This window comes from Arachis hypogaea, chromosome 5 (assembly GCF_003086295.3).
Source record: "Arachis hypogaea cultivar Tifrunner chromosome 5, arahy.Tifrunner.gnm2.J5K5, whole genome shotgun sequence".
NCBI classification, from domain to species: Eukaryota; Viridiplantae; Streptophyta; class Magnoliopsida; order Fabales; family Fabaceae; genus Arachis; species Arachis hypogaea.
The window spans coordinates 12210502-12230545 of NC_092040.1; the positions used below are offsets into that span (position 1 = coordinate 12210502).

The 20044-nt window shown below is 35.7% G+C and overlaps 4 protein-coding genes across 4 annotated transcripts; 2 read left to right on the plus strand and 2 right to left on the minus strand.

The window, feature by feature from the left end:
- Positions 1-1072: 1072 nt before the first annotated feature.
- Positions 1073-2839, minus strand: LOC112800795 (histone H3.3). Its single transcript, XM_025843192.3, has 5 exons — positions 2662-2839; positions 2453-2556; positions 1734-1810; positions 1534-1624; positions 1073-1432 (listed from the first exon to the last, which is right to left on the minus strand). The coding sequence occupies exons 2-5, from the start codon at positions 2522-2524 to the stop codon at positions 1262-1264; spliced, it is 411 nt and encodes a 136-aa protein (XP_025698977.1). The 5' UTR covers positions 2525-2556; positions 2662-2839; the 3' UTR covers positions 1073-1261.
- A 7032-nt stretch (positions 2840-9871) lies between these two features.
- Positions 9872-13078, plus strand: LOC112800798 (uncharacterized). Its single transcript, XM_025843194.3, has 6 exons — positions 9872-10197; positions 10266-10349; positions 10463-10544; positions 11133-11221; positions 12069-12180; positions 12447-13078. Exons 1-6 carry the CDS (start codon positions 10063-10065, stop codon positions 12668-12670), a joined length of 726 nt encoding a protein of 241 aa, XP_025698979.1. The 5' UTR covers positions 9872-10062; the 3' UTR covers positions 12671-13078.
- A 924-nt stretch (positions 13079-14002) lies between these two features.
- On the minus strand, positions 14003-15683 carry LOC112800797 (GDP-mannose 4,6 dehydratase 1). Its single transcript, XM_025843193.3, has one exon. The coding sequence runs from the start codon at positions 15411-15413 to the stop codon at positions 14313-14315; it is 1101 nt and encodes a 366-aa protein (XP_025698978.1). The 5' UTR covers positions 15414-15683; the 3' UTR covers positions 14003-14312.
- A 3562-nt stretch (positions 15684-19245) lies between these two features.
- LOC140184822 (uncharacterized) lies at positions 19246-19833 on the plus strand. Its single transcript, XM_072238002.1, has one exon. It carries the CDS (start codon positions 19246-19248, stop codon positions 19831-19833), a length of 588 nt encoding a protein of 195 aa, XP_072094103.1.
- Positions 19834-20044: the final 211 nt, after the last annotated feature.

Consider the following 20044-nt stretch of genomic DNA (forward strand, 5'->3'; position numbering starts at 1 on the left):
GTTCATCCATCAACAGAGTATCCAAGGTTTGCACATTTGAATTTTTAATAACGTCAAAAACATCAATTAAAAAAAAACAAATTGAATTGGTCAAGTGATAAACTCACTCATTCATTTAAGTAAATATCAGGAGTTCGAATCCTCGCTTATGCATGCAGCAAGTCATTGGACAACGAAAGACCCTTAAAGAAAGCTCAAATTTGCAGTGAATGAATTTTTGATCTGTTAAGCTGGGAGATAACACAAGTAACCAAAAGATAAAAAAACCTTGAGTTGTCTCAAACCAAATTAAATACCTGCATTCATGTATGCCAACACCATCGAGCTGAAGAAACATTAAAATATTAACATCGTCAATTACCCAAAAACAAATCAATTTGGGTTTATCAAATAATCTACTCATTTTTTAAACAGATGTGAGATATGCAGCAAATCAATGATAGACTTTTAAATAGAACTCAATGATAGACTTTTAAATAGAACTTAAATCTGTAATAAATTCATCCATAGGGGTCTCGAAGATACTTTCACCTTATGCATCTTATGATGTTGTCATTATTATCTTAATATAAAAACATTCATCATAGCATTTATCATTTTTTTTTTGGTATCCCCATTTATCATATTTCTGAAAACATAAGCCTCTAGACTTTTTTTTTTTTTTGGTCAAGAGCCTCTAGACTTCTTTTCCACTCAAACCAATTCTGAGTCGAACACATGTTTTCAACCCCAAATGAGGCCTGCTATTGTGCTTCCTCCAAAAACCGTCATCCCAAATAAAAAGATCTCCAGCCCATGGTACCATCCTCAGTGAAAAGTTCCTACCATTAAAAATATCCTATTTAGGACTTTGGGCCTTAGTCAGCCCAGATCATATTGTAATTTCTTGGTCTAACCGAAAAAAGAAATTTCCTAGATAACTCTGTTGTGCAACAAGCCAAGTGGCCCAAAAAAGTGGCCAACAACTATCATCTCACAATAAGTCTTCCACATATCACGCCAACTTGCTGGTCTGGTGGGCAAGGATATATGCTAACCAAAGTCATAATACAGCAAAAATAACTAGCACACATTAAGCAAAGGCAACAAGGACTTTAGTATAACTTCACGGTTTTGTCATATTGTCAAGACAACAAATAGTATAAAGTGGTTCAAATTCCAGATAACCACAACGGATTATAGGTGCATAACATACAATCTAAATGAACAGACAGACCAATTTTTCAATTCATTCTTCTAATAGACCAGACACCTATTACAATTAAGCCCTTTCACCACGAATCCGCCTAGCAAGCTGGATGTCCTTGGGCATTATGGTCACCCGCTTAGCATGGATGGCGCAGAGATTAGTATCCTCAAACAATCCAACAAGATAAGCTTCTGCAGCTTCCTGAAGAGCAAGAACAGCATGGCTCTGGAACCTCAAATCCGTCTATACACAAAAAGAGAAACAGAAATAACTTGGTTATTACAAACATATAATACGAAGGAACGACAAAAACGAAAAAAGCACATGCAGTCTGGATTCGTCACCTTGAAGTCTTGGGCAATTTCACGAACAAGACGTTGGAAGGGCAGTTTCCTGATCAATAGTTCAGTACTTTTCTGATACTTGCGAATTTCACTGTTCAAATGTTAGAAAATAAGAAAATTAATTTGATTTTGATCCCCATTCAGAACAGAGTAAATATAAGAAAAAGAAAAGAATAATTTAATGAACAAAACATCTATACCGAAGAGCTACGGTTCCTGGGCGGTATCTGTGGGGCTTCTTCACTCCACCGGTGGTAGGGGCAGACTTTCTTGCTGCCTTTTATATGAAACAAACATGCAAACAATTATACCTTGCGAAACATTAACCTCATAAACACTTTATACCCATTACACATGTAAGAGAAAGAAGCAGATGGGAAGAAATAAAAGAGAAGGGGGGGGGGGGGGGGGAAGCTAATCGAAACCATAATGAAAATTATCATTCTACTTCAAGAAATTCAACTAAAATGGTAATTGGGCACGCATTGTTTCCCAATAATCTTACACATGTAGCACAAAATTTATCAAACTTAAAAATCCAACACAATAATGTGAAATTCAAAGACCCAAAACATCGAATTTATTCAATTCATGATGAATAATGAGCAAGACCAAACATGCTAAGTTGGAAGACATGTTTTTCAAAAGTCTTGCTAAAATATAGAATAGTTCCCAATTTACCAAATCAGATAAAATAAATAAAATAAAAGATGTTAATACTGCAGCAAATGATTAAAATGCTATTGTCGAAAAATCCAACTACGAAACTTAAGCAAACAAAATAACGATCGAATAATCACAACCAGAATTAACAAGCCACTAACACATGCAACAAGAAAGAAAAAGAACAAATTAAATCGACAATAAACGTGAAAATCGAAAGCATATAAAAGCTAAAGAATTAGAAAAGAATGAAAACCTTAGTTGCGAGTTGCTTCCTTGGAGCCTTTCCACCGGTAGATTTGCGAGCGGTTTGCTTCGTACGTGCCATGTCTGCTTGCGGAAGACGAAAGAGGAGATTATCTACAAATCGAAGCACGTAAGGGACTAAAGACACATTGAATCACCGAAGTATGAAAAAATTTAGGTGGGAATAACAAATTGGAAGAGAGGGAAGAAGGGAATTACCAGGTTAGGGTTTTCAAATTCTTCAATCGCCAAGACGAGAGAGGATTCGATATTCCACCGACAATGAACCTAATAAGTGCCTTCGCAGGTTATAAAAACGCACGTGCTACCCCGTTCTGATCAAAACTATTTAAGATAGGCCGCGCTTTCAAAATAAATAGAGTAGTAATTACTCCTCAAGAAATTAAAAAATTGGATATTTTAGTATTTAAAAAAAATAATTTTGTTAGGTTGATAATAATTTTTTTAAATAATGTGAATATTGGATTTTAAAATTGACCCAATAAAATAAAAAAGCACTTCACTCTAAATTACCTCCTAAACCTTAATATTAGGATAACCATTCGTAACTTAGTGAATTAAACATCCAGCCGTTATTAATTGTGTATGAGTAAATCGAATAAAAAAAACATCCAATTAAGAATAATTAACATAATCATCTGCATACCTATTGAATTGAACATTCGACATATCTATTGTTCACATTATTTAGTATTCTCATTGTCTTCCTATATTTTTTCATAAAAAAATAATGCATAAAAATATCTTTAAAATTTTATTTTGATAGATAAATTAGTTTTTAATTTTTTTGACAGGATAATGATTTAAATTAGTCTTTAAAGATTAAAAAAATAAATATTTTAATTTTTAAAAAAATTAATATATAAATTAATCTCCAACATTTTTTCTGTCAAACATAATTTTTTATTTATTTTTCTGACATAACTTATTAACGGAGAATATAAATTTAACACACTTTTTTTAACATGGTTTTTGAATACGTTATAAATCAAAGAAAAATGATATATATGTCATATAAATGTATATGTTAAGTTAGTCTAATTATATTAAATTAATTGATAATTTAGTAATTAAATTGAGATTCAAGTGAAAATAGAAGAATAATTTTGATTATATTTCATTCATAGTTATCACACCCAACTAAGTTATACTAAATACAAAATATTAAATGGTTTTAAATTTTATTGAATAACATTATTATTATTATTATTAAGTGACAATATATATATATATATATATAATTTTTAAGTATTTATTTAAAAAATAGTAATAAATATGATATAATTATGGGCATAAAAGATATATTAGGATTAATAATTTTTTATTTTAAATTTATATTTATTCAAAAATTTAATATTCATTTTAATAATTGTGTACAATTAACAAAATTATTAATTTGAGAAAGTATATATAAAATTAAAAATAAAAACAAATACATATAAAAAATAATATTTGTTTAATTCGAAAAATAGATAGAGAACTGTTATGTCTAATAAAGAAAAACGTTGAAAATTAATTTGTGTATTAATTTTTAGAGGACTAAAATATATTTTTTTAATTTTTGGGATTGATTTGGATAACTATTCTGCCAAAAAAATAGAGCAGGGACTGATTTGTCTTTCGGAATAAAACTTTAAAGATATTTTTGTATATTAATTTTTTTTAGGGACTAAAATATCTACCTTTAAAATCTTTAAAAAATGATTTAAATAATTACTCAAATAAATAATATAGAGACAAAATGACCGATGGAGTATAATTTTAGAGTTCGTTGCTACTTTCTTTTTACAATTATTTATTATTTAAAATTATCGTCAAATTAATTTGGATAATATTTAAAGTTATTTTATATAATATATGTAAAAAATTCAACTTATTTTTCTATTAGTCATGAATACATATATATAACTTTTGATAAGAAACTATATTAAATATTTTCTATCTTAAAAAGCATAATTTACAATCTTAACAAATTAGAATGCATAATTTTCTATCCTAGTAAAGATATACATGAGAGTACTCTTGGAGTACCGTATTTATACTTAAATTATAGAAATATTATTAATATAATATTTAACTGTATTTTTAGCAACCTGAAGAGCTGCTTGACTGTTGCAATAGAGACGAATGGGGCATGATGAGGCACGGATAGAGAGGAAAGTATATTTTTAATCCACTTCAATTATTTGTTGTCTGATCCAATATTCAGCCTCAGTAGAGGAGGAGGCAGACCCTGTCTGTTGTTTTTGAGTTTTCCAAAATATTGATGAGTTACCAAGTTGGATGCATCGGCCTGTGATTGATTTGAGAGTGAGTTGACAACTATTAGTCACACCATCTAGAGCCGTAAATTATTCTCTCGTGGGAGAAGAATTCCTTGTCCAGGATGTCCCTTTAAATAGCGTACAACACGTAAAGCAGCTTGCCAGTCTTTGATGCGTGAATTTTGCATGACATGGGACAACATGTGAACAGATCAGGTCGAGTAAAACACAAATAAATCAGTCTTCCAACAAGTCGACGATATATACAAGGATCGGATAAAAGAGAACCTGTAGCTGACCCCAGTGGATGATTATCTTCGCACGGTGTTGCTACAAGCTTAGCACCTAGAAGTCCTGTTTCGGTGATCATATCCAAAGCATATTTTTTTTGGCACAAAAAGATTTCAGTCGGAGATCTAGCAACCTCAACTCTTAAGAAGTATTTCAGCTGGCCTAAATTTTTCATGTGAAAACATGTGTGTAAATACTCTTTGAAACATTGAATTGTAGCACCATCATTTCTTGCAATGACAAGGTCATCAACATATACCAAAACTACCAATAGCACACTATTGTGGCAAAAGCTAAACAAGGAATGGTCTTTCGGGAATTGCTTGAAACTATATCGAAGGAGAGCTGATGAAAGTTTTGCAAATCAGCATCGTGGAGTTTGTCGTAGTCCGTAGAGAGATTTCTAAAATTTACAAACCAGTCCTTGTTGAGACACTTGAAAACCAGGGGAAACTTTATGTAAACGTCCTCATCAAGTTCTCCATGAAGAAATGTATTGTAAACATTCATTTGGTGGAGTTCCCAATCTTAGGCTACTGCCACTGCGAGTATTGTGCAAATTGTTACCATCTTTATCACTGGAAAAAACGTTTCATTGTAATCCAAGACTTTTAGTTGATTATTTTTCAAAATTATCAGTCTTGCTTTGAACCTCTCTATTGTCCCGTCATAATTGTATTTAATTTTATAAACCCACTTTCACTCATGTGCTTTCTTTCCTGGAGGAAGGATTGTGAGCTTCCAAGTATCATTGAGTTGAAGTGCACGAATTTCTTGGGACATCGCTTCGTGCCAACACTCATCTCTAACTGCTTGAGACAATAAAGGCTCTTGTTCTGTCTGGAGAGAGGCAAGAAAGCTGCAGTGTTGTTTGAAAAAGAAATTATAATTCACAAAATTTTGTATAGGATAGGACACCCTTGAAGATTTTGATTGAGAGGGAGGTTGGTCGGTAGGGCCTATTGGTATCGCAGCAGCAGAGACAAAATCGCGCAACCTGACTAAGGGTGTCTTCATGCGGTAACCCCGACCAAGTGGAACGTCCATCGTGACTAGTGGTAGATCAGAAATTGGCGTTGTTTCTACTACACTTGATTCCGATGCATCATCAGCGATGTACTCTTCAATCTCATCATTGAGTTCATGTCCCCCTTTTGGTCAATACGTTGTTCAATAAGGGAGTTCGCATCACAGTCATTCAAGTGTGAAGTACTGGTCTCGTTGTGTGTGTCTTCTTCAACAATTGTTTCTGTCACAAGAGGTCCAATATCTTCAATCCTTGGTTCCAAAATTTGATCCGCTTTAAAGGGAAACACATCTTTAACAAAATGAACGTCACGAGAAACAAAGAAAACTTCTTTTTCCAAGTCAAATAGTTTCCATCCTTTTTGCCCAAAAAGATACCCGACAAACACACATTTTTTACTACGGCTGGCAAATTTGTCCCGTTGCCTTTTCTGATTTTGAGCATAACACAAAGAGCAAAAAATTCGCAAGTGCTCATAACTTGGAATTGTTCAATGAAAAACCTATATGGAGTCTTGCCCTTCAGTACTGAGGATGGCGTACGGTTAATTAAATAGCGAGCAGTTAAGACACATTCTCCCCAAAATTGGATAGGAAGATTGCCTTGAAAACATAATGATCTAGCAACATTGAGAATATGTTGATGTTTGCGCTCCACTCGTTCATTTTGTTGCGGTGTATTAACACATGACGATTGGTGAACAATGCCTTGTTGACTTGTTGTAGGAAGTATTGTTTTAAACACATGAATTCCGTTCCATTATCAGATCGCACTATTTTAATATATTTATTATATTGGCGTTCAACCAAAGCGAAAAAAATTTTCACTGTGATTGATAACTCAACCTTTTCTTTCAACAAATATATCCAAACCGCTCGTGAACAATCATCCACAATAGTTCAGAAATACGAAGTACTACACGAGGAGGGAGTTCTATCGGATCGCCACAAGTCACAATGGATTAAATAAAAAATATTGGAAGCTTGATAGTCACTCGAAAAAAACTTATCTCTTGTTTGTTTAGATTTTTTACAAATTTCACAAATCTCATTGATTGTATATTTTTCACTTATATTACGAAACATTTGCACAATTTAAAATAATAGATACCTAGTCTTTTATACCAAAGTACTAGTTAATTTTCTATCCATTAATAATATAATATCTATAACTTTATATATATAATATTTATGATTATATAATTATTTTAATAATAATTAATTAATATTAATAAAATAATTTTAAATTATTTGAACTAATTTTTATTATTTTCTATTATTGAATCAAATTATACGTGGTAACTTTTTTTCTCACATTAACTATTGACTTTCTTACTCATTAATTAAAATTATGTGAATACAAAAATCTAACTAGATCACAATTCCCTTTCCCTCTAAGGTGCATCAAACTCCAATCTTAAACAATTAATAATGGACCATTATAAAATTTTATCAATAATTGTAAGGAATCAAGATGGTTCCAGCAAAAATTCAATCAAATATTTTTGGATGAATTTAAAATTTCTATATAAATAATATTTATGTTAGGTATTAGGATGTTTTTTTTCTTTGTAAATTAGATAGTTCTTACTCTATTTTATGATTTATCATATTTTAGGCATTTGGAGAGAAAATGAGAGTGAAGAGACGAAAACTAATTGAGAGTTTTCGTGATTCACGTGGCAATGATACTAAACGTATCTCCTCCTAATTTAAATGTAGTGAAATATTTAATAACTAATATTTTAAATCATAAATAAATAAAACTAATTACTATATTTATAATTAATTAAGTTATTCCATTCTTAATTGATTTAGTGCATGTTTGGGCGCCATTATTTTGTTAAAAAAAGATCTTTTTTCAATGAAAAAATATCTTTTTTTAATTTTTTAACGTGTTTGACAAATTTCTAGTAGTAAAAGTAAAAGCACTAGTAAAATAAAAAAAGATTTTTTTTTAGAAGCTGTAATTTACATCTTTTTTTAAAAGATCTTTTTTCCTTAAAAAAAAGATGTTTTTCATGTAATAAATAAACAAAAAAGTATTTTTATATTGTTATACCCAAACATAATTGATAGATAAAAAGACCTTTTTACATGAGATATCCAAACATAAAATTACTTTTACTTCTCTATACGATCTTTTAAAAAAAGATAAATCAAAAAAAGATCTTTTCTTAAAGATCACCCAAACAAGCCCTTAGAGTTGGTTCATATACTTTTCCAAATTTTATTAGTTATAATATTTTCTCCTCTCCTTTACGAAAATTCTAAAGGTGAATGCTATGGTGCCTTTGATATTGTGCCTAACTTACTAAAAAAGACAAATAGATAATATTTAATAAATTTAAATATTTTACTTTTTGTTTTAAACATTTTATTTTGAGAAAAAAACAGATAGGTCCTGATTTTTTAAATTTTTGACAAATACATTCTTGACAAAATTTAAATACAAAAAAGTCCCTGACTTTAACAAACGGAGGACAATTTAGTCCTTCCGTCTATTTGCCTCTCATACACCAAACGAAACTGGCTGATGTGGCTGAAACGGTGTCCAGGTATCCGTTACGGTGCCACGCTGGAAGGGCAATAAAGTTCGAAGGACAAATAAGTCCTTGACGTCATTTTACAAATAAAGTTCGAAGGACAAATAGGTCCTTGAGATTTTTTTTTAATTATGCTTCTATTATGTTTCTATTATGAGAATTTAGTTTATAAAATTATACTTGTATTTTGAAATCTAGTTAACTTGTTGTATTCTCCAATTTAAATTATTTGTATTAAAATTGTAGAAATTGGGCTTATTCTATTTCTACTTTTTTTTTTCTTAAATTGCATTAGTTCAGTTTTAGTGCATTTATGTATTATATTAGAATTTGTTAAATTGCATTAGTTCAGTTTTCATCATACCAGTAGCATTAGTTAGCATCAGTTCATTTATGCATCAAGTTAGCATAAGTTCATTTGTGCATCATTCATGTATTAAGTTGGCATTAGTGCATTTGTGTATTATATTAGAACTAGTATTTTTATCCATAATAATAACATTACGAGAATAATTTTTTTTAAATTATAGTTCACTTTGTTCTAACAGTATAAATTATGCATGACACAAAAGATTTATAAAATCAAACTACTTTTACAAAAAAGTCGTAAGTTGACAAAAGTTTTTGACTAAGAAGACCAAGATATCCGCAGATAAAAAATTAAATAATAACATTTTTAGTTATTATTTTTATATGAAAAAGTCTAATTTTTATTAATAATTAATTTTAACGTTCGTTATCTAAAATTTAAAATAATTTAATATGTATATTTTTACATTTAATATATTTTAATTGTAAAAAAATCAAATGACATATTTTGATTTGTCAAATTGCTAATATAAAATATAATTATATATAGAGTAAAAATAGTAGAGAAAAATATAAAAATAGAAAGAAATAGATGAGAGAATTTAGGAAATGAGTTTATTAATTTTGAAAAAAAAATCTCAAGAACCTATTTGTCCTTCGAACTTTATTTGTAAAATGATGTCAAGGACTTATTTGTCCTTTGAACTTTATTTCCCTTCCAGCGTGGCATCATAATGGACACTTGGACACCGTTTCAGCCACGTCAGCCAATTCCGTTTGGTGTATGAGAGGAAAATAGACGGAAGAACTAAATTGTCCTCTATTTATTAAAATCAGGGACTTTTTGTATTTAAATTTTGTCAAAAATATATTTATCAAAAATTTAAAAAGTCAGGGACCTATATATTTTTTTCCCATTTATTTTTTACTTTCAAAAAAATATTAAACAATTTAAACACCATAATAAAACACATCATAGAACTCACCAATTCTAAAAGGTAAAGATAACTAGATGTACCATTAGAATAACTGCAAAACTCCCCACCCGCACCCTTTCCAAAAATAAAAAACCAAATAACAATAAAAAAACAAGATGGAGAATGGCTCCGCAAGCATGAGGAGCGAGATCGTCAAGAAAAGAAGCAGGAGCTGAGTTCCAACTGATGAAATTGAAGGTTTTACTGCTTATCTGCGACAGCTTTGAGAGCTCACCACGTTTCGGATTTCGATATTTTGAGCTCGATTCAACACACCATTCCCAATTTCAAAACATGGGTGCTTCAGAGTCTACTCTACAAGTATAATTATTTCTTATATTCAATTCTATGTTGTTTTTGTTTGCTTTGTTAATTTGTTATGGCTGAAGGCACCGGGTGACAAAATCACCACCGTAACTGAGCGATCCGCAGCCTCTGACCCCATCTTGGACAAGCTCAAATCCCTCAAACTGGTATGTAGTACGTTCTTTGTTTTTGTTAGTAATTAGTAAGAACACCAGGTGTTTGATTATTTGTTTCTTTGTTTTTTTATCCTTCTCTTAACTTTATTGTTCCTGTATTGTAGACATCGCCCATTCTAACGTCTCCCCCATCAGAGGGTACCTTGACTGAGATCTTGGTGAGAAGGCCTTCCTCCTCAGTTCCAGGTAAGCATCTCCTATGCCTTAATCATTCTACTTTCCCCCCAATATGTTCATTCATATCATATATACTTCGGTTGCAACTGATTAATCCTCAAAAATCAAAACTGAAAACTCAAATAAATTGTTTTTTGGTGAATTATTACTTAATATGTTACTTGCATAATATATGACCTATGATAAAGGTTTTGGATACTGTAACTTTAAGGCAAACTGATTGTAGAATAAGCAACGATACTCGATCCCTTACTGTTGCTTATCTGCCAAGGCTAAAGCTATAAACCCTTCAGTTTCTCTTTAAAACCGTTACCCCTTGTTTCCTTTCCATGCTTCAATTAACAAAAGCTGACGGCATAGATATCTCTATATGTCATGCTAGATTGCAAAATTGAACATTGCTGAATGGAATGCCCTCCACTCATTGATGTGAGAGAGAACCTCTGTTCCTTTCTTATGGTTTTATTGATTTTATGAAACACTTTGATGTGAGTAAGATTCAGGATTTTCAGCTTTGCTTAAGAAGGTTGGCTCATTTCATGGTGGCAGTCCTCTTAAAGCAAATACTTAGCAGCTCTCTTTTTATGGTTGAAACAGCTATAGTGAATCCAAAGGTTATACTGGAGCTCTTCTCAATCTATCGTGAGTGGCAAGAGGAAAAGGCTGAAAAAATCAGCAAAAGACAGGTCTGTTCAATAAACGAATGATCTAGTTTTTAACATAATATGTTGGTTCAAGAAATGTAATCGTGGTGTGGTGTTTTGGGAATGCCAGTTACAATGGTATGATGATAATTTGTCAAGACCTCAATTTTTTGGCTGTATAATGCTGCATGAAATGGGAAATTGCTTCATATCTTCAATAATGGTAAAATGTCATGATGTAAAGTTTATTGATAGCATCTCATAAGTTTTGAAACTTGAAGAATTGCCTGCAAAGTCAATCATAGAGTTCAACCATAGTGAAATCCTAATACATTAGCTAAAACTAGACTGTTTCAACCTTCCACACTGATTAAAAGGATTTGTAATTTTGTATACCTTTTTAACTATTTCAATATAAAAATATTGGTGGTGAATGATCATGAAAAAGTTATCTCCTATCATTAGTTTGACTTTTCCAGGCAGGAGATTCTGAATGGTGATGCTAATTCTTTGTTTAGTTTAGTGAATTGAAGTATGTTTGGAGAGGAAAAATTGACAAAAATAAATAAATAAAATGATGAATAGTAGGGAACCCTTACATGGTGATAACTGCCGGCTTAATGTGTCTAATGTACATATGCAGTGGACATGATTATCAAATTCAAAATAAGTTACCAAGTCGGATGAATCTTTATCAGAATGTGAAACTCCTATTTTCTGGCTACCCCTTGATCATTTTTTTTGTTGTTTCTATATTATGTTGTTTCGACTATCATTGTATTGTTGCCACTTAGGAAACTTGACTTGTATTCCTTCATTATGACTTATAAAAGCAATGAGATATTCCTGTTATCCTGTACATGCAGAAAATTGACACAAATCCTTGCAGGAGGAGATAGAAAACAAAATAGAAGTCGCAGATGCTCTGGCAATCAAACTTCTTCAGAGATATAACTACTCCATGTCCACAATGAGGACTACTTCACAGCATCTATCGGGAGGTAATTATTAACACACGAGTTTTAATAATGTGTGCACTCAAGGTCTTCATAACTTTGTAGGCGCAGTGAGTAAAACTGTAAAAATCTGTGACAGATGGTTTCAGAATCTGTTAACTTGAAAGAGAAGATTCCTTCTTTCAATGGTCTTAAGCTCATAGAACTTTAGAAGGCTCACCAAATCATAATATCCTGACCATGTTTATACTTTGAGCTAGTGATGATTACGACCACATATTTTTCCGGCTTACCATTGTTTGTGCATTCAGTTCATTCACTTCAGGTGGAAATTGGTGAGCTCAAAGGAAGGTTGACTGAAGTTATCAATAACTGCGACGCATTGTGCAAGAGGATTGCAGCAGAGGGCCCAGAATCTCTCCAATCTTCTGTCAAGCCCTTCGCATTTTCTACAGTTGACAAAGATAAAAACTTAGCCTCACCCTCTAGTTTGCCAACAGTTTCAGAAACAAATTCACCTTCTACTGATGCGTAGTTAGATCAACAGGTTTGGTTCTTGTGCATATATTCAGAGGGCTCCATGCTTGTTATTGAATCTGAGGTAGTTTGGAACTTAGGGATCACATTCACATGGTCGTCTATTAATATTGTGTATAGAGGTTTTCATTTAATTGAGATCTAATACGTGGCAACCTTTGGAGCTTTCCAGCCATGCTACAATGCTTCAACAAAGGGAGATTTGTTCCCTATCACTGACATGACATGTGCAGTCTTTTTTTCGGAGGAAAAAAGAGGAGAAAAAAAATAAAGAGAAGGGGGGGGGGGGGTGTTGAGGTGTTGGTTTCGATTGCTAAATTAAGACTCTGTTGATTCAAACAATGAGACGTGATATCAACGTTTTCGTCCATTGGCTAGGGATTTAAAATATCGTTTTTGACATCAACTGTTTTAAGATGCTTGTTAGTTTTTTTATAAGTAGTTTTAGACAAAATTCATGTATTCTTATGCACTCATTAGAGAGAAAACAGAGAAAAAGAAAACCTTAAAATATTAGGGTGCGTTTGATTCGCATTTTCATTTAGTGTTTTTTGTTTTCTGGATTTTGTGAAGGAAAAAATAAAAACTTGAGATGAAAACAAAACAAAATTTTATTATTTTCACTGTTTTCACTTTTTTATTCAAAAAACAAAAAACACTGAAAATAAAAACGCAAACTAAATACATCCTAACAGTGTTGTTTTCCATATTTGGTTGATATAAAATGTGGTAACCTCAACTGCAATATGTGCACATGGCCACTTTCTTTTTGATGCACTTTGCTAACGGCCTTCACAGTCATGTTTTTCTTGTTGACGGGCTCAATGATGTTACACATAAAGTTGTATTATATCGGCCATGCAAAATTGAAGTTAATATGTTGTTGATATAATTGTCTTATAAAATCAAAAGAATAGACACAGCCAACAGTGTGGAAAAAGACATGAAAGGAGTACACGAGAAAATTGGATCAAACACACATGAATCATGCAGAGCATTGTCTCCGGATGCAGATTACGGATATGATGATCCCTAAAGTCATATAGATTACAGAAACGAATCATGCAGATTACATATGAAGTGTCACGGAAGATATTCCAAGTGAAACATAACGTCCAACACTAACCGAACGCTCCCAGTCCCATCGATCTAGGATCCAGCCAAAGTAATATGGACAGAGCTTTACCTCTTTTTTATTGACTATAGACAGACAAATTAATTCAAATGACGAAATCGTGCAGTAAAACGAAGATCCAGGTAGAATTTATTTCAGTACTAATTATTGACTAATAGTAGAGCATCCTGAGGCATACAGTAGATGAAAGCAAAGTAACGAAAGGAGCATTGGATAGAATGAATTGAATTCGAGGGGGTTACACGTTACCGCGATATTATATCAAGCAATGCACTTCTTACAACAGTAAGACAACCCCAAAACCAAAACGTACTCATAGATTTATAAACTCTCTTAAGCTATGATGACGAAATTGAATCATTTAACAAGAACAGAATTATATGACTAAAACAGAGATAAAGAAGCTCCTTAAATTGAATTAAATTTGTGGCAATATTGATCTAAACTGAAAACAAAACCAAAAAGAAAAAAAAAATTGAAGAAAGGGAGTAGGGAGTGTAGCAGATCAAGGTTGTTGCTGAGCATCAATGTAGCCAGCATCAACAAGAACCTTCTCCTTCTTAGCCAACTCAACATCCTGATCGACCATCATCTTGACGAGCTGCTCAAAGCCCACCCTGGGCTTCCACCCAAGCACCTTCTTGGCCTTTGTAGCATCACCCTTGAGGTTATCCACCTCAGTGGGCCTAAAATACCTCTTGTCAATAGCAACATGGTCCCTCCAATTCAGGCCCACATGACCGAACGCCACCTCCAGGAACTCTTCGACGGTGTGAGACTCCTCCGTGGCCACCACATAGTCGTCGGGCTTCTCCTGCTGCAGCATCAGCCACATAGCCTCCACGTAATCCCCCGCGAAACCCCAATCCCTAGAAGCCTGAAGATTCCCCAAGAAGAGCTTTCTCTGAAGCCCGATCTTGATCCGGCCCACGGCCCGCGTGATCTTGCGCGTCACAAAATTCTCACCTCTGCGAGGAGACTCGTGGTTGAAGAGGATGCCGTTGCAGGCGAAGATCCCGTAGGCCTCGCGGTAATTGACGGTGTACCAGTGCGCCGCGCACTTGGATGCAGCGTAAGGGGATCTCGGGTGAAACGGTGTGGTCTCGTCCTGAGGCGGTGGTGTGGACCCGAACATCTCCGAGGATCCCGCCTGGTAATACCGGATGTGCGAGCGCCCGGTGGCGGAGATGTGGGAGCGCACGGCCTCCAGAAGGCGGAGGGCCCCGGTGGCGACGACGTCGGCGGTGTAGTCGGGGATCTCGAAGGAGACGGCGACGTGGGACTGGGCGGCGAGGTTGTAGACCTCGTCGGGGAGGATGGTGTCGAGCCATCGGCGGAGGGAGGAGGCGTCGGAGAGGTCGGCGTAGTGGAGCTTCATGCGTGCTTTGTGGGCGTTGTGTGGGTCCACGTATATGTGCTCGATCCGCTGCGTGTTGAAGTTGGAGGAACGGCGGATGAGGCCGTGCACCTCGTAACCCTTCTCCATCAAGAATTCCGTCAGGTAGGAACCGTCCTGACCCGTGATTCCGGTTATCAGAGCCACCTTGCGTTGCGACGGCGGAGTGGCTTCGCCGTTGGGGGCGGATCCGGATCCGGTGGACGACATTGATGGAGAAGTGTGAGTGAGTGAGAGTGAAGATCTGGGGGAATGGAGAATATGAGTGAAAGAGAGTGCGAAGAAGATGGTAATTTATGGAGAATGGATAGAGAGAGAGAGAGGGAGGGAGAGACGCGGTTGTTTGTGTTTGACAGTGGGAGGTGGGGATATCAGAAATGGGAGTCAGAAGTTATTAATCCTGCTCATCCTCTGTAAAAGTCTTAATTGTAATTCATTCTTAACTCTTAAGCCTTTGATTGGCAAACCAAAACAAAACAAATGAATACAAAATAGGCAGTACAAATTTAATTTTAAGCAAAATCCAATACAGTTTTCAATCATTTTTTTTTTCTAAAATTAGGAACGGGATTCTGTAATTTTCAAGTGAGTATAAAAAAATTATGTCATTTGATCAATTTCTAATAATATTTGCTTCAATATTTTAAATATGAACAAATCTTTATTATTATATCCATTTTTAACTTTTTTTTATTTCATTAAATTATTTAGTTCAAGTCAATTTCTTATGTTAGATATCAATAGAATATATGAACAAATAAGTTTGTAGAGTAAATAATTATTTTTTATTATAGAAGATTTTGACACTGACAAAATTGACCACGAAAGATTTAAATAAATTTAATAACCATCAAAATTTATTTTTGTGTTTTGTTTCCATGAGTTCAGAGCGATCTCCTAACATTTCGGTAGAAGAAATTGATCTTATGACAAAAAGCATTAAAAAAGTTAAAGCACGAGAAGAGGTGGACCTTGATCTCCCAAAAAACCTTATGATGATCGATGATGAAATCTAAACTACTATAAAAAATTTTTATAAAGAATTGTTACTGAAAGTTCTAGGCAATGGAATGGATGATATTAAAGATCTTTCGGAAGACATTGAAGAAGACTAACCTAACTTTGAGGACAAGTGGTACAAATTAAAAGGGACAAAGAGTGTCGAAGACGACTCTGTTAGGGATACTGCTTGTGACCCTTGTCCAATCATTCAAGTTACAAAGGATGACTTTTATAAATGACGTAAACCATGACACGCTGCTCTCATGGTCAAAGTTCTTGGAAAGTGAGTGGGTTTGAAATTTATGGAACAACACCTCAATAGAGATTGGGTAAAGAAAGGTAAGATTAACGTCATTGATATGGGTCGTGTTTACTTTTTGATTCATTTTTTATATCAAGAAGACTACTGCCATGTGTTACTGGATGGTCTGTGAATGATTGTTGGGAAATATCTTATAGTGCAAAGGAGGAGACTTTTTTTTCTGTCATTTGAGAATCAAGTGAAGAAGATCGAAACTCGAACTCGTATCCTTAACTTGCCCATTGAACTATATAACCATCATTTTTTTGGCATGTTAGATCCACTATTGGTACTATGCTAAAAATAGATTGCGCAACCTCTATTCACTATTGAAAAAAGTTTTCAAGAATATGTGTGGAGATTGATTTGTCAAAGAAGGTAGTGCCGAAAATATCAGTCCTTGAAACTATTATCAATATTGAGTATCAGGAGTTACATCTCATCCGCTACATTAAGTATCAGGGATTACATCTCATCTGATTCAATCATGGCAAATATGGTTGTTGATCGGAGAAATGCAGTGAACCACCAGAGGATAGTGGGCTTAACAAGGAGGTCGAAACTGCCGGTAAAATGGGGTAGAATAGGGGTAATCATGATCCATGAATTATTACTAATCCTAGCGAGAATCAAGGAGCCCAGAACTACTCAACCATTAGCAAATATTCTCAAGACCCCCCAAACTTTGGATCGTGGATGATGGTCAAACGCTCTAATAGAAGAAAGTCTGATAAGGGTGCAGTTAATAGCAAGTACTTACTTATTAGAGATAATGACCAAGCTAGTTTGGAAAGAAATAATTCTAATAAAGAAGGTGTTCATACCCTTACCCAACACTAAGGCTCAGGACCAAATAAGACAAAGAGGCCCAATCCATAGATTAGCCTCCCCATGCAACCGACCTCCGTCCAAGAGGTCGGATTCTACGAAGACTCCACTAAAAGGAAGTCGGGAGTCAGATTAGGTGGCAGGTAACGCTTGTTTAAATAAGTAACTGTCCCTAAAATCTCTCAACCCACTTTCAGGAGTCAAATCTCAACCTCCCTAAGATAAAGGGACGGTTATCCTCCTTAAAAGGTAGAACCACTCCAACGGTGGTTATGGGTTCACCCCTATAAGTACACTGACAACCCTCAGGTATCTCTAAGTTCTCATACGCTCTAAACCTGTTTAGACCTTTGCTGACTTAGGCATTGGAGTGTCTTTGTAGGTACCACCCCCCATTCTTCCATACACACAAGTCGGAGGTCTCGAACGCGAGACAAAGCCTAAAGGCCTTCTTCCCAAGGCGATTGGGCAAACTTGCCAATCCAGTCCATCAATCTCCAGTTACCCAACGTAACATTGGTGCCATTGCCGGGGACCCGAGAGATCATCATTCAATGGCGAACAACTCACCCGAAGATGGCCATGCCACGACCGATTCAGAACAAAAAAACCTGAACACAGGAAACAATGAGGCGGACATGACCTTCCATCTGGAAGCGAATGACCAACAAAAAGAGGGTACCTCTGGGATAAAAAAACCCAAAGGTAAATTCCTCTGAAGGGCGTGAATCAGGAAAGGAATGACTGCCCCATGCAGCCGAACTAATGGAATTGGTCAACGGCCACTAGGGACGTCTGGCGCAGCTAGAACAGGAATTACAGCGACAACGAGAGGCGGAAAGGAACCTAAGGGAAGAAATAGAGCGACGAAAAGAGTTAGAAGAAAAACTATTGAGGCTAGAATCTTCCCTTAAGTACCAGAACCCTCGCAGTGACCGAGAAGATTCACCCTTAAGGGAGGACGATCCGTTTAGTGAGGACATAATGAAGGCAAAAGTTCCTAGGAACTTCAAGAGCCCTGATATGGACCTCTATGACGGGACCACGGATCTAAAGCATCATCTGAGCAACTTCAAGAGTTGGATGTACCTGGCCGACGCTTCTGATGCCACTCGCTGCAAAGCCTTTCCGACCACCTTGACGAAAGCAGCGATGAAGTGGTTCGATAGCCTTCCTCTAAGGTTGGTCACGAGCTTCGACGACCTCTCGCGGAAATTTCTGATGCGATTCTCTATACAAAAAGACAAGGTAAAGCACGCACCAAGCCTCTTTGGTGTGAAACAAGAGGTCGGAGAACCTTTGAGAAGCATGGAAAGGTTCAACAAAGCGTGCTTGGAAATTCAAGACTTGCCCACAGAGGCAGTAATCATGGGCCTAGTAAATGGGCTCAGGGAAGGCTCTTTCTCCCAGTCCATATCAAAAAGACACCCTACCTCCCTGAACGATGTACAGGAAAGAGCTGAAAAGTACATCAACATGGAGGAAAATGCTAGACTACGAGAGCCGAATTGGCGGCCTGGACACTCTCACCTGTCGAAAGAAAAAGAGAGAGAATCCAAGAAGAAAGAGGAGATTGGCATGGAAAAGCCAAGGAGATATCACTCTTACACTCCTCTGAAAGTCTCCCTAGTCGATGTGTATAGTGAAATTTGCCACACTGAAAGGCTTCCACCCCCTAGGCCCATCAAGAACAAAAAGGGGGGAAGTCGCAGCGACTACTGCGAATACCACAAAATGTATGGCCATCCTACAAACGACTGTTACGACCTCAAAAACGTGATAGAAAAGTTGGCCAGAGAAGGTCGGCTCGACAGATATCTCATAGAGAGATCGAACAATCACGAAAAAAGGAAACGAGAGGACAGTGATCGAAGAGACCCACCACTACAAACCCTAAAGAGACATGTACACATGATCTCAGGAGGGTTCGGAGGAGGAGGGCTCACCAAGTCATCTCGCAAGAGACATCTAAAGCAGGTCTATCAAGTCGGGAACAAGACTCCCAATCTCCCAACCATCTCGTTCACCAAAGAGGATGGGCAAGGGATCATGCCCGGGCATGACGACCCGGTGGTGATAACCATGATCTTGGTGAATGCCAACCTCCACAGAACCTTGGTGGACCAAGGGAGTTTGGCTGACATCCTCTTTAAACCCGTATTCGACAAGTTAGGGTTGGATGAAAGGGAGCTAAAAGCTTACCCGGACACCCTGTATGGACTAGGAGACATGCCAATAAAGCCACTGGGATACATCCCCCTTCACACGACCTTCGAAAAGGGGGAAAATTCCAAAACTCTGAGCATAGATTTTATCGTCATCGATGTCGGATCGACGTATAATGCCTTGATTGGCAGGACTACGCTAAATCGGATCGGAGCGGTGGTGTCAACCCCTCATCTTTGCATGAAATTCCCAACACCTAAGGGAATAGTGACGGTACGGGGAGACCAGAAATTGGCAAGAAAATTCTACAACGAAAGTTTGAACCTCCGATGAAAGAGCAAGGAAGTTCACACCATAGAGCTCGGGGGAATAAAAGCTAAAGAAGAGTTGTGGCCACAGCCGGGGGGAAGAACTGAAGAGGTTCAAATTGGAAAAGAGGATGGAAAAAATACCAACACAGGAGCCAGTCTAGATGGAGATTTGAAACAGAGGCTGATAAAGCTCCTGCGAGATAATTCCGACCTCTTTGCTTGGAAAGCTTCCG